This window comes from Corvus cornix, chromosome 4 (assembly GCF_000738735.6).
Source record: "Corvus cornix cornix isolate S_Up_H32 chromosome 4, ASM73873v5, whole genome shotgun sequence".
Lineage (NCBI taxonomy): Eukaryota > Metazoa > Chordata > Aves > Passeriformes > Corvidae > Corvus > Corvus cornix.
Genome location: NC_046334.1, coordinates 31,413,597 through 31,426,383, shown reverse-complemented (window position 1 = coordinate 31,426,383; position 12,787 = coordinate 31,413,597). Strand labels below are relative to the sequence as shown.

The 12,787-nt window shown below is 41.3% G+C and overlaps 1 protein-coding gene and 1 long non-coding RNA gene across 2 annotated transcripts; one reads left to right on the top strand and one right to left on the bottom strand.

Moving 5' to 3' along the window:
- Nucleotides 1–905: 905 nt before the first annotated feature.
- CISD2 (CDGSH iron sulfur domain 2) lies at nucleotides 906–8,509 on the top strand. Its single transcript, XM_039550638.1, has 3 exons — nucleotides 906–1,072; nucleotides 6,909–7,120; nucleotides 8,149–8,509. Exons 1-3 carry the CDS (start codon nucleotides 970–972, stop codon nucleotides 8,236–8,238), a joined length of 405 nt encoding a protein of 134 aa, XP_039406572.1. The 5' UTR covers nucleotides 906–969; the 3' UTR covers nucleotides 8,239–8,509.
- LOC109146302 lies at nucleotides 2,634–6,902 on the bottom strand. The gene is made up of 2 exons (XR_002048234.2): nucleotides 6,441–6,902; nucleotides 2,634–5,640 (listed from the first exon to the last, which is right to left on the bottom strand). It is a non-coding gene; the product is annotated as an uncharacterized LOC109146302 (long non-coding RNA).
- Nucleotides 8,510–12,787: the final 4,278 nt, after the last annotated feature.

Sequence of the window (12,787 nt, the reverse complement as noted above, 5' to 3'; positions counted from 1 at the left end):
CCACTTTTTCATCTGCCTATACAGGGAGGATTTTCTATGCCAAAAAATGACCAGTCTCCTAGACATAAAAATAAAATAAAATTGAAAAAAAAAAAAAAAAGGACACGTGATAGGTCTGGTTCTGTGCAAATTACTGCCAAACACGAGGTGGATGGGCCTCTCCCTGTAACATTAAGCCTCTCAGCACCCATGTTACCCTACCTTATTCACATGAAGAAAAACTTTCAATCTTTTTACTTCCATATTTATAAGACCATCAGCATGGAATACAACTTGAATGCAGCAGGGTGATGACAGGTAATCATATACAACCTGTAAAGCATAAGCCACATATTACTAAAGCCACGCTCCCTCACCTCCCCAGTCCCCAGTTCCCAGTTCCCAGTGCCCAGTCCCCAGTCCCCAGTGCCCAGTTCCCAGTGCCCAGTGCCCAGTCCCCAGTGCCCAGTCCCCAGTCCCCAGTGCCCTGTTCCCAGTTCCCAGTCCCCAGTGCCCTGTTCCCAGTCCCCAGTCCCCAGTGCCCAGTCCCCAGTGCCCTGTTCCCAGTGCCCAGTCCCCAGTCCCCAGTGCCCAGTGCCCAGTCCCCAGTGCCCTGTTCCCAGTGCCCAGTCCCCAGTGCCCAGTGCCCAGTCCCCAGTCCCCAGTTCCCAGTGCCCAGTGCCCAGTGCCCAGTGCCCAGTCCCCAGTGCCCTGTTCCCAGTCCCCAGTCCCCAGTGCCCAGTGCCCAGTTCCCAGTGCCCAGTCCCTCCCTTCCTCTTCCCTTCCCCGCCCGCGCGCCCCCTGGCGGCGGGAGCACTCCCGACCCCCCGCGCCGGCGGCAGCGCCCCCTGGCGGCGCCGGTGGGAAGCGCGGCGCGCGCGGGAGGGGCGGGCCCGGCTGCCGGGGCGCGTGCGCGGCCCCGCCCCGCAGCGCGTGCGCGGCCGGAGCATCCCGGGTCGGCGCGCGGGGGGACGGCGGGACAGTGTGGCAATGGTGCTGGAGACTCTGGCCCGCATCGTCAAGGTCCAGCTGCCCGCGTACCTCAAGCGCCTGCCCCTGCCCGAGAGCGTCGGCGGCTTCATCCGCCTCACAGGTAGGCGGGGGGAGCGGGACCCCCTTCCCGCCCGGCGGTGCCGTCGGTCCTGCCTGGGATCCGGCTCCCAGCCTTCGCTCCAGGCGTCGCTCGCTGTCTCCCGGCCGCGTCACATAACGGGGAACCCCAAACCCTAAACGGTTGCAGCAGGACGGTGATCCTACGGGAGGTGTAGGTGCCGTGTGGGGCAGGGGGAGCTGTCAGGATGAAGTGCAGGGACAGAGTAAAACATTCGCGTCTGAAATTCCACTGGGAACCAACGCCGGCGAGCCAGAGGCCGTGCGCGGAGATGGATTGGGATTTACCCAGAGGCATAAAGCACGGCCTCTTCCTCTTCCTCACAGGTCAAAGACAGCATCTCTACCGAGTTAAAACAAAAAAAATCTCTTTCTGGGAGCCCGTCGCATACATAATGTTAGGCTATTGATTTAATTTCGTAATTTTTGTAAGTATTTTCTGGGTGAGGGAGTAAAAATGCCAGTTCGTTGATTGTAGCCCTGTCACAGAGTGAACAAGAAAGAAAAGCGAGTAGTGGCGAATTCTGTGGGTGCTCAGTGCTTTGCACACTGAGGCTCGGGGTGCCCAGGCTCGGCTGTGATAACACAGGCAGGCCCTCAAGCAGTGTCAAGTGACAGGATTAGTTCGGTGATAAGAAAGGAGGAATACGCTCCACAGAAAGCAGAACTAGAAAAAGTTCTCAAAGTGTAGAATCAACCTTATATCTTGCAGCACTAACACTGTGACTGTAATAGTGTTGGAAAATCGTTACATTTAGAACAGGCACAGTTTATTTAAAGCGGGGTTTGAGTACTTCTTTCTTTCCAGCATGTTTATGCTGCTTGTGAACTGCAAGTCCCATTATCAAACCTCTTTTAAATTAACGGTTGTCTTCCACAACTACTCTCCTATATGAAAAAGCTGTTAATTACATTTACCAAATGGAGAAATTCAGCTGCTATAAAGTTGTGAGTTAGGGGATAAAACAAACTATAGAACAACGCAGCTTCTTCTGTTTGTAGTATTTGGCAGTTTCCTAATGAAGTCATTGCCCTTATAGCCACAAGTTGACTTAAAATTTGTTAAGCTTAGTAATATTTTAGTGACTTATTGCTTCTAAGCATTTTAGTGACTTATTGCTGTCTAACCATGTTTTTCTGTAACAGGATTATTTGTGCAGTCTCTGTATTCACAACGTGTAAAAACCACCACAAGTAGTAATACAATTTATTCTGAAAACCTCTGAAAGGTTTGGTTTGTAGACCAGAATCAGGACTTTGGGGTTTTTACATAGTGTGATCAGTGAGGGAGAATTGTTTTGTTGTCACATTGTTTACCCCATTGACTTTCAGGTACTTCCTTGAATTTGGAGGGAGGGCAAGAAGCAAACAACCGATTTCTTAAGTGTAGACCAAACATGTGAAATGTCAGTCCCAAAATATTAAACAAAAGTAAAAGGAGCTGAGTCAGAAACTGCTTTGAGAACTGGTAGTACTTAATGAGCATACCTGAAAAATCCACTGCCTCTAGTTCTTAGTGATTTTTTTTGATTGGACTCTAAAAATGGGAGACAAAGGTATATTTAAAAATACATGGCTACAGAGAGAACACTTTTACAGTTTAAAACTATTTTTTTAAATAGTAAGCTAGACTAGTATCTGCTGCCATGCTTATACATCTTCTCAGGATGAATATGAATGAAAATGGAGGGGACAAAAGCAAAACAGTACAGGGTGCTTCAAGTTATGGCATAGGGTAAATGCAACACAGTGAGACTTTTGAGAAAGATACTGTAGGACACTGCATCCTAGGCACCTAAATTAAAACATTATCATCTCTTAGTGCCTAAAGGTTATTGAAAGTCATTGAAACATCATTGCCCATTGAAGAGTCGTGTGCTTACTTGCATGCAGAGCTGCTGTCAGTCTAAAGTTTCATCTGAGAAAATGATTGCTTGAGCAAGTGCTGCATCTTCTGTGTTGTGGTCTTTGTCCTGTCCTAAAGTTACAATCCTCTAGGAGCAGGGGATTCCCAATCCTGGGGTTATTTTTGCAGTGAATTACCATTAGGGGAAGACTATTAGACAATAGAGAAAATTAGATTAGTTTTCCATTTTGTGTTTGCTACTGTTACAAATTACAGAGTATATTCTTTGGAAAATGGCATACTTTGCTTCTTTTTGGAAAGTGAGAATTGATCTAAAAACATTTAAAGCGCATTAATATTTGCTCTTTGGTGGCATCTATTGAACTTACTCAGGGACCAGCACTTTGAAACACTTGCCAGCATAGACCTTGTTTGCAAATGCAGGCCAGAATCCAGATTTGGAACACTGCAGTCTTTTCTTAACTCTTTCATTGCTTCTGTAAACTCTCATTAGCTTGCAGGCAGATGCAACTTCAGTTCCTGTAGTGCATCAGTTGTAGAAACAACAGACCAAAAGTATATGGAGCGCCTTGGTTTTTTTATAGGATGTTATATAGTGTGCTGATTAAAGATCTGGCTACGTGTTGTTTGTTGTGACCTTACCAAACCAGAATGAAAAACTGCTTGTTTGAAGAGAAAGACTGTTATCATCCAGTGCAGGTAAAAGCACTCCTGAGGGTAAAAGCAGTGAGGGAGAAAGGAAAGAATGTTTGACCTTAGGTTTGAAAGTGGATATCTAAATTATCATGCTGTGCTGCTGAGAAGCTTCTTTCAGTGTCTTGTCATAGCTGCTTTAGCCTTCACGTCTCAAGTTCAGTGAAATGGACAGTGTTGTCTCATGCCAGCATTGCTTTTTGTCCTGGAAGATGTCACTAAAATGGCCATAGACATTCACATAGCAAACAACCAAAACCAGTCAGGATAGATCTGCTTATTAGTTCTGAAAAGAATGTAATTACTAAGTACTTTCAATTTGCATGAAGAACATCATCAGTTCAGAGAATATACAAGCACAGTTCAAATATTCCTTTTGACTGGTAGTTAATACTTGTTAAAATTTTGGTTTGCAGTTGAGCTGTTACTGTAAGAAGCTGCTTTTGGGTCTGCATAGGGTTATTTCCACAAAAACTAGCTGAAGCATAAGTCAAAGATGACAAAGGAGTAGCTAATGGAAGACAAGCAGGGAACACCTGCTTTGATTTTACTCTCAGGCTGGTCTGTACCTTTGTTCACAGTGTATGTGTTTCTTTTGTTTTTGGATGGGTTACTGTTGGACTAAAAATTAAGGCAGCCTCTCCTTGAAAATATCCATGGCCTCAGCTTCTTGGAATTCTCTGGTTTCTGATACTTTCCAGGATTTATCTTTGGGATTGGTCTCTATCTAACACAAGTCTGAAGACTAGCCTGTTTGATACACTACTCTTCATTTCTGGCTCCAAAGTCTGCCTCTCCCCATGCAGCAGAACTGATAAGGAATCTCCAGAATCAATGTAATGGCTGAATTCTGAGTTGTCAGCTGTGAAAATAAACAGTCTTGTGAATTGCCCTACATCTGCTTCAGAAAGGTATGAATGGCTTCAAAACCAGAGCAGTCTACACTTGTGGGAAGACATCATTGCATTAGTTTGGGTGAAGAGTTTTTCCCATCCCTGCTCACCCTGCCTAAAGTTCTCTGACAGTGTCTTGTATCTCTTGCCTTAGAACATGATCACGTTGATTTTTCAGTTTAAACATAGGAGCTTCAGGCAGTCTTTTGGCAATAACCAGGCAGTTTATGATTAGTGTACACATGAATGTAATTGGGGGCTTTCTAGAGACTCCCAGATCAGAAGTAAGTACAGAATGTACTGGCTAGTGAGGACAAAACTACTTATCAGCAGTTAGCTTGATACAATTATTAAAGAATAACCATCCTAAATAATAGCCTTGTGCATCCTATTCATGTTTATTTCTAATTTCCTTTCTCAGAGGTTACAGCTATCATGTTCCTCTTTCACTTGAATGAACCCAGCTGGCTGTGAGTCATCCATAGACATGACTACTGTTCTGATTTTGATGCTGTATCAGAGTGTGAGACGTGTCCTTTTTGTGTGTCAATCTTAGCCCAGTTAAATTCATCACACACTTGATAGATGCCCTGGTCCTGGTGTGCCTCCTGGAATGTCTGTTCTGTCTTGGAGTTCAGAGGAGTAGCTTTGTAGAGATCCACATTTTTATCAACAGTCAGGTTAAGTACACATTTTTTTTCAGTGACCAAATATTTTTCCTCTCTTTTGAAATACATTCCAAGTCAGTCCTTCAGGTCAGAAAGTGCATTTGGATTCCTGATGGAATTGATGGAGCATTCTGGAAAAGTAATGATAGAAAAGGCAAACGGGCACTGCTGTCCAGGAAGCTCAGGATTCTGTAGCTGAAAACATTTGAGTATCTCAGTGTTAATTAATATTTAGGGCTTGCAGCTTGTTGGAGGAACTAAGAAAAGAGCACCAGAGATTAATGTATTGCAGTGACTTAGTGAATGTTGTGAACTGTGGTGCGTAGGGACTGCTGCAAGTGCAGTTGGGAAATGAATACTGAGGCTTCTTGCAGTGCCTTTAGCATTTATGGAGCTGTGATGCGTTTCCAGATAAATGCACTAAATGTGGCTGTCACATGAAAGGCAACAAAGAACAAAAAATTAGTCCCACAAATTATTTTCATTACATAGTCTAGTTCCAGAAAATTCAAATCCTTAAGAAAAATCCACTGGATACTAACTGGAAAAGTATTAGCATAAACGTGTGTTTTACTAGTACAAATAAAATCAATCTATACAGAATAATGTATTTTCTGAGCGCTACAACCCACCTGCTCTGTGTTTTCTTTCTTGTACATCTTCATTTCAAAAAACAAATTGTAGAACAAAATTTTTCTATGTTCTTATCCTAAATAATTTAGAAGAGTAACTTGATTACAGTGACTTGTCTTAAAAAGTGCTTGTGCAGCTATTTGTGCTCCAGCTCATTATTTTTCTTTCAACTTTTTTCTTTCTCTTCTAAAGTATTTTTAAACTCAATCTATGTGAGTATTTAGATTTAATATATTCTCCAGAAATTTAGAAAAATGTTCTCAACCTTTAGTGCACCATGGTATTCAAATTGGAGTGGAGTATTGTCACAGCATGTTTTGCTAGAAAAGTGGATTCATCATATATATATATATATATATATATATATATATGTATATATATGTATTAAAATATCTTCTATCTATATATTTTTTTATATATATATATATATATATATATATATATATGTATAAAGGTCAATTATTGATGCATTTCTTGAAAAGTCCAGTAAGTCTTCTCTCACCAGTATGCCTGGAAGATTTATAATGATGTAGCAGGGCAGCCAGATCTGCAGTGCATACTTGTATCTTTTACCTGTACTTGAAAGAAGTTCCTTACCTTGGTAAAAAGCAATTTTCTGTGACTTGACCTACTGATCTTAGGTCTCTTTCTTTCTCTATATTGCAAAAACTTGTTGCAGATCCCTGAGCAAACACAGGTCTGAAAAATAAACGAAGAAGATTGGTGAAGGTTTTGCCAGTGCCTTAGGGTTGCCCAATTTAAAAATCTTTTATTTGTTTTGTATTTATTATCTTCTATTGAATCATCTTGCAGAGTGATAAAATTCAATTTCAGAAAAAATTCTAGGAGTCGGAACTTTACTTTGGCTACAGTAAATCCCAAGACTTAATCTGTGTCTTTTTGTTTTTCCCCTTGAGACTTACCAGTGGAATTTTGTTTGCCCTGAGGGCCCTGCTGACTGAGCAGCCCCATTCCATACCCTCAGCCTAAGCCATCTGAAAGTAGCTGATGCTGCACCATCCTGGAGTGGTGTCAAAGCCACCCTAAACCTCACCTTATCTTTAGTTGCAGAATGGCTGCGGTTACTGCCTTTCCTGGGCGTGCTGGCCTTGCTCGGTTACCTTGCTGTTCGTCCCTTCCTCCCCAAGAAGAAACAGCAGAAGGATAGCTTGATTAACCTCAAGATCCAGAAGGAAAATCCAAAAGTAGTGAACGAGATAAACATTGAAGATCTGTGCCTCACTAAAGCTTACTGCAGGTGTTGGCGTTCAAAGACGGTAAGACATTGTGCTGGTGTAGGATTAGAGATTGAAACTTGCCTGTTTTTATCAGTGCTTTGGTGTGGATTGCTCCTGTGCTGAGCTGTTGCTTTTGTCTGAAGGTGGAACATGTTCCTGAATTTTGTAGAATGGCACAGACCTCTCTACATGCAGAAAGCAACTGTAGAAACTCCAAAGAGACAGAGTAGGGTTTTTCTAGAAATGTTTAGAGAGTGACCACATGTGAGTAGAATAAAACCAAGCAAACTTGTTTTACTGTTTGAAAATACATTGCAACTAAATAAAAGATAACTACTCTTATTTCACAAAAAGACAATGCTTAGAAAGTTGTTCATATTACAATGAAAATAAGGCTGGGCCTCTGTTGATGAGGGAGATTCCCATCTTGTCCAGAGCAGTGAGGTGACTGGTTTGGATAGTCCATATCCCCCAAATCAACTAGATGTAAATGAATGTATTTCATCTAGCCTCAATTTTAATTTCCTGATTCAGTTTTGAATGTCCTAACCACACTCTGGTTTTGTTCTCTCTGGACTGAATGCTTTCCTTTTTTAATTTAAAATAAAGTCTGCTCTGAACTGAAGAAGCTCACTCAGCTGTTATCACTTTGGACTAATCACTTCAGCCAAGTCTTTCAGCTTTTCTTAAAAAAGTACTTTCTGGTTGCAAATGACTAAATCTATTGAGCACTCTTATTAGTTCCACAATAAATCTTAATACATTTGTAGCTGTGATGGCTACTTTGTTTGCTGTTCTTTCATGGAAAAGGCTTTGTCCCTGACTTTGTGTCTAAGAACAGCTATTTTAGGATCTCACAAACTTAGTTACCCATTAACAGTGTTTGTTTTCCTTAGTGTCATGTGTCCTGTGTCTGATAGGAGGCAAGGAGTTTGACGTTGAAGCAGGACATCACAGGAGGAACTAGCAACATTATCAAAGTGCTCAGGGCATAGGAGGAAATACAGAAATCACCATGCAGTTACTGTACAGAGTTATGCTAATTCCCCGTGTATGTTTTCTTTCAGTTCCCTGTCTGTGACGGCTCCCACAACAAGCACAATGAATTAACAGGAGATAATGTAGGTCCACTAATACTCAAGAAGAAAGAAGTATAGCAGATGTTTAATCTAGATCATTACTGATAAAAAGTCTTTTATACCGTTGTAGTTGCAAGGGACAGCGTTTTATTATGTGATTAGTATGATTTAGTTTCATGATTGCTGTAGATTTCTTTTTGGAATAAACTGCATTTAGACAGTGATGAATTTGTCACTGTTTTGGTACCTTATTCTGAGAAGAATTTTGTCTGCTTTGGAAAACTGTAAAGTACCTATCTCTGTAAATAAGTCGTTTATTTCAAGAATAAATTGACTTTCTACAACTAAGCCTTTTTTGTATGAACATACAATTATAAAACTGTCACTATTTCAAGTGATGTAAGTGCACTTTTCTGTTGATTTTGTTCTGCTGAGAAATCATGTTTTATTTTGTTTTCCAGGAACAAATTTAACTGTACTTAAGTGGGGGAGAAAAAGATACCAAATTCCTCCTTTGTGAATATATATTCAGGCAGGCAGCAGATCAGTATTAGGTCATGCACGCTGAAGGTGTGGCCTGCCTGGTGCCCAAGTGGGCAGTTTGTTGGTCTTACGCAAAGCAGCCCAGCTCAGACAAAACCCACACCACTGGAAAGTTTCATACAGCATCCCAGGTGGAGTGCTGGCAGTTCCAGGCCATATGTAAACTAAATTATTGAGCTGGTCAGCCATCAATGTTAGCCCTTTATTTTGGGCCCTCTGTTGATGGTAAGGAAACAAAATTTTGCCTCCTGGAAGGTCACTTGCACTACAGTCACTACTTTTTGTAACAGGAATTTTCAAGGGATGAATGGGTTAAACGACAACTGAGGATGCAGAGCTGAGCTGTTCTCTTGGCTTGTTACCCATTCAGAATTATTATTTAGGCAAGTCAGAACGTTACTGTGGTGAGGCTTAATTTCAGATGCAGATAATTACTGCTTACCTAACTGCTAGATTCCTAATTAATTATTCTAAAGTGCTTAATTCTCCCATGAAATACTGTATCCATCAGTTTAAAAATAAAAATTTGATCCATGCTACAGTTTTAGACAATGGTATGAAGACAGATTGCACCCATTCCTTAACAGCATTTCATTTGACCCATTGCTAGGTGGGAAGCCCTAGAGCCGTTGCCAAAGCTGATCACCAGAGTGCTGAAACAGAAAGCAAGTCAGAAAGCTGTTCTCACCTAAGGGCTCTTGCAGCAGCAGCAGAATTAAGGTAGTCATTCCTCCACCATTTGTGACAGTTGTAGTTCTAGGTACCAAAACCTCTTGCCTTGCAGCAGAAGATGGCAGGTTAGGATGTGACTGTGTGTTAAATACCTGCTTTTACAAAGTGTGTAATAGAACCATGGTATAGTGTTTATTGTTTAAATGCTTCATGGTGGTCTTACCTTAATGGATGAGCAAACCATATTAGGATATAACATTTATAATAGAAAAAAAAAATAAAGGTGAGTGTCTCATACTCAGTGTTCACTTACAGATATATATATAGAATACCAAGGCCCAGTTCTTGGCTTTGGTGAAGAAATTACCATGACATGTAAAGCCCTGTCTTTGACATTTTTTTTCAGGCTTTAAAATCCAGAGTCTACTGTAGCAGACTTAGTAGACACAGGTCTGTATGTGCTTCCAGCTTTTATCAGGATACTTTTGTATTCAAATAGTTTAGTTTCCTCTGAAATCAAAACCAAACCTGTTAAATTAAGACAAGCCTTGTTAAAGTGAGTAGTACAGCAATGTGGTTTTGTTTCTCCCAAAAAGCTCCTTGAAGAGAAGGACAGTGTAAGGTTTAACCTCTTTACTCCATCTTTAACACAGCTTGATAATGTAATTTTTTTTTTCTCCCTACTTGCTATTAGATGAGATAGTTCAACAGCAATCTACAAACATGGCTATAGGATAAACAGGGACAGTTTTTTTGTTTGTGGTTACATCTGTAAGGGAATGGAACAGATTTGTAGTGTTGCAAGAGCAAGTCACAGTTCCCTTGTTCAAAGGACATTTTAGTAATTTCCACAAGATAATAATATAATGAGAACCACAAGCAAGATAAATCATTATTTCCTTGCATTTCAAAATCTGTCAAGGTAATACTGTCTCATGTCCACGGAACTTTCTATAGAAAGAAAATCTCAAAGAATTTACTAATCCATTCTATCTGAAGTCCACAGAGATAGCTAGCTAGAAGTGGAAGTGCCTGTACAGCTCTGTATCTCACCAGCAACTGAGCAAGTTGAACCAATTACCTGACTTTTCTAATCTAATTGGGAAGTTCCACACAAAGGAATAAATTTGCCCTAAATACTAATAAAGACCAGAACTGAGGTAGTAGGACCAGGTCTTCAGTCTTGATGCAAAATCTGGGGAAACTGAAATCAGCATGTTGTGATACCTATTTACAAGAACAGCAATGTTTACCTGTCTTTTCATTATTTATTTGAACAGAGTTATAATGAACTACAAATAAACTTGTAAAACAGGTTTAGAGAAAGGTGTCTGGCTTGGGGCAACTACTAGACAAAGTGAATGTAATTGAAGTGCAATTGACCAAAAATTTGATCTCCTACACTCTTTATTTAAAAAGCAAGATGCAGAAACTATCATCTGTTTCGTGGCTGTATTACACCGTGACTTTCACAGTTAATTTTAGACTTCAGTTTAAATTCCGTAAAAAGCTCCATTTGGCTGAAAAAGGGAGAGTAAGCAGTGATTATAATCATATTATCATCACATCCCCTGGCCTGTGCGACTCCCTGCTTCCAGATGGCCAATTTCTGTCTTTTCCCATATGCTGCCTGCTGTAACTGCTGGATGCTGGGAACACTTTCTGCTGTCAGATCTTTCTGCTGCAGAGGTTCTTGTGAACCTTGTGGAACAGCATGCTCGGAGTTCCCCCACACTACGCCTGTGATTATGCCTGCTTGACAGCGGGACTCTCTGGTTATCAGTTACAACACATTGTGCTCTAATTTTATTTTCTGCAAATAAGAGACTACCATGCTGTAATGATTTTATTGGCCTGAATTTATGCCTTATTCAGTAACGATTTCCATGGCATTTTGTTGAAAGGGAGGTGGTCTTCAGTGTCATGATTCATCTGCACTAGCTGTGATAAAAAGTGAAATCAAACCTTTCCAAGTTAGCTGCTATTTAAAAGCAGCTGGAATTGTCATGATACTTACTAAAAAAACCCAGTCTCTTAGGTTCCTAGTATATTCCTGATAGACTATATCCTTTAATGAAAAGATGGAAGTGTTTTCTTCCTTTCTGGAAGACAAGGAGAGGAACATTATAAAGCATTAAAGCTTTTAATTTTAGATCTGCAGGTCTACGTAGTAGGTTCAACCTGATTCTTTTTGGAGATTTAATAAAAGCTGGGGGAAAGGGGTCTTGTGAGAAATACCCGCATAAAATGGCAGGGAAAGAAAAATTGATTAAATCTTATTTAGATAAGCAAAAAAGACGACAGGTTTCATTGGTATAGCTTATTCAGGCACTCAGAATGGTGGAAGTGATCTAATGTGTAATTGAGAGTGCACTGAGGTTAAGGGAACATGGTAAATCCCATTTATGAGATGCTGTTATGCTGGTGAGGAAGTATTAAGAGACTATCATGAACAAGAGCTCTTTATCAGAGGTTTGCTTTCATACTTAAGTTTGTGTCCAAATTTAAAGGGCTGTAATTCTTACAACATCACACTTCTGTTATTGAACACATTCCAAATTTGGCATAGTGATCCCTGTGGGAGGATTCTACTTTTTATAAAACTTTACAGAAAAATGAACTCCTTTTACTTAAGTAGAACTATTTTATAGACAGTCACTGATGAACTGCACACTGTATTCCCTCATCTTGTCAGTTAGGTTTACCAACATTACAATTTCCAAATACTTAACCTCCTGTTAAAACTACACCTATTTCACAGAATTGTAGAATCAATGAGGTTGGAAAAGACCTCTGAGATCATCGAGTCCAACCTATGACCACCATGTCAACTAGACCACGGCTCTAAGTGCCATGTCCAGTCTTTCCTTAAACACCTTCAGGGAAGATGATTCCACCACCTTCCTGGGCAGTCCATGCCACTGTTTAGCAACGCTTTCTGTGAAGAAATTCCTGGTAATGTCCAACTTAAACCTCCCCTGGTAAAGCTTAAGACTCTGTCCTCTCATCCTGTCACTGGTTGTCTGGGAGAAGAGGCTGACCCCCACCTGGTTACACCCTCCTATCAGGGAGTTGTAGAGCAGTAAGGTGCCCCCTGAGCCTCCTCTTCTCCAGGCTGAACACCCCCAGCTCCCTCAGCTGCTCCTCATAGGACTTGTGCTCCAGACCCTTCCCTGGCTGCGTTGTCCTTCTCTGGACTCTCTCCAGTACCTCCATGTCCTTCCTGTAGTGAGTGGCCCAGAACTGGACAGAGCTCTTGAGGTGTGGCCTCATCAGTGTTGAGTACAGGGGGACAATCACTGCCCTGGTCCTGCTGGCCACACTACTGCTGATCCAGGCCAGGAAGCCATTGGCCTTCTTGGCCACCTGGGTATACACTGGCTCATGTTCAACCACTGCTGACCAGCACCTC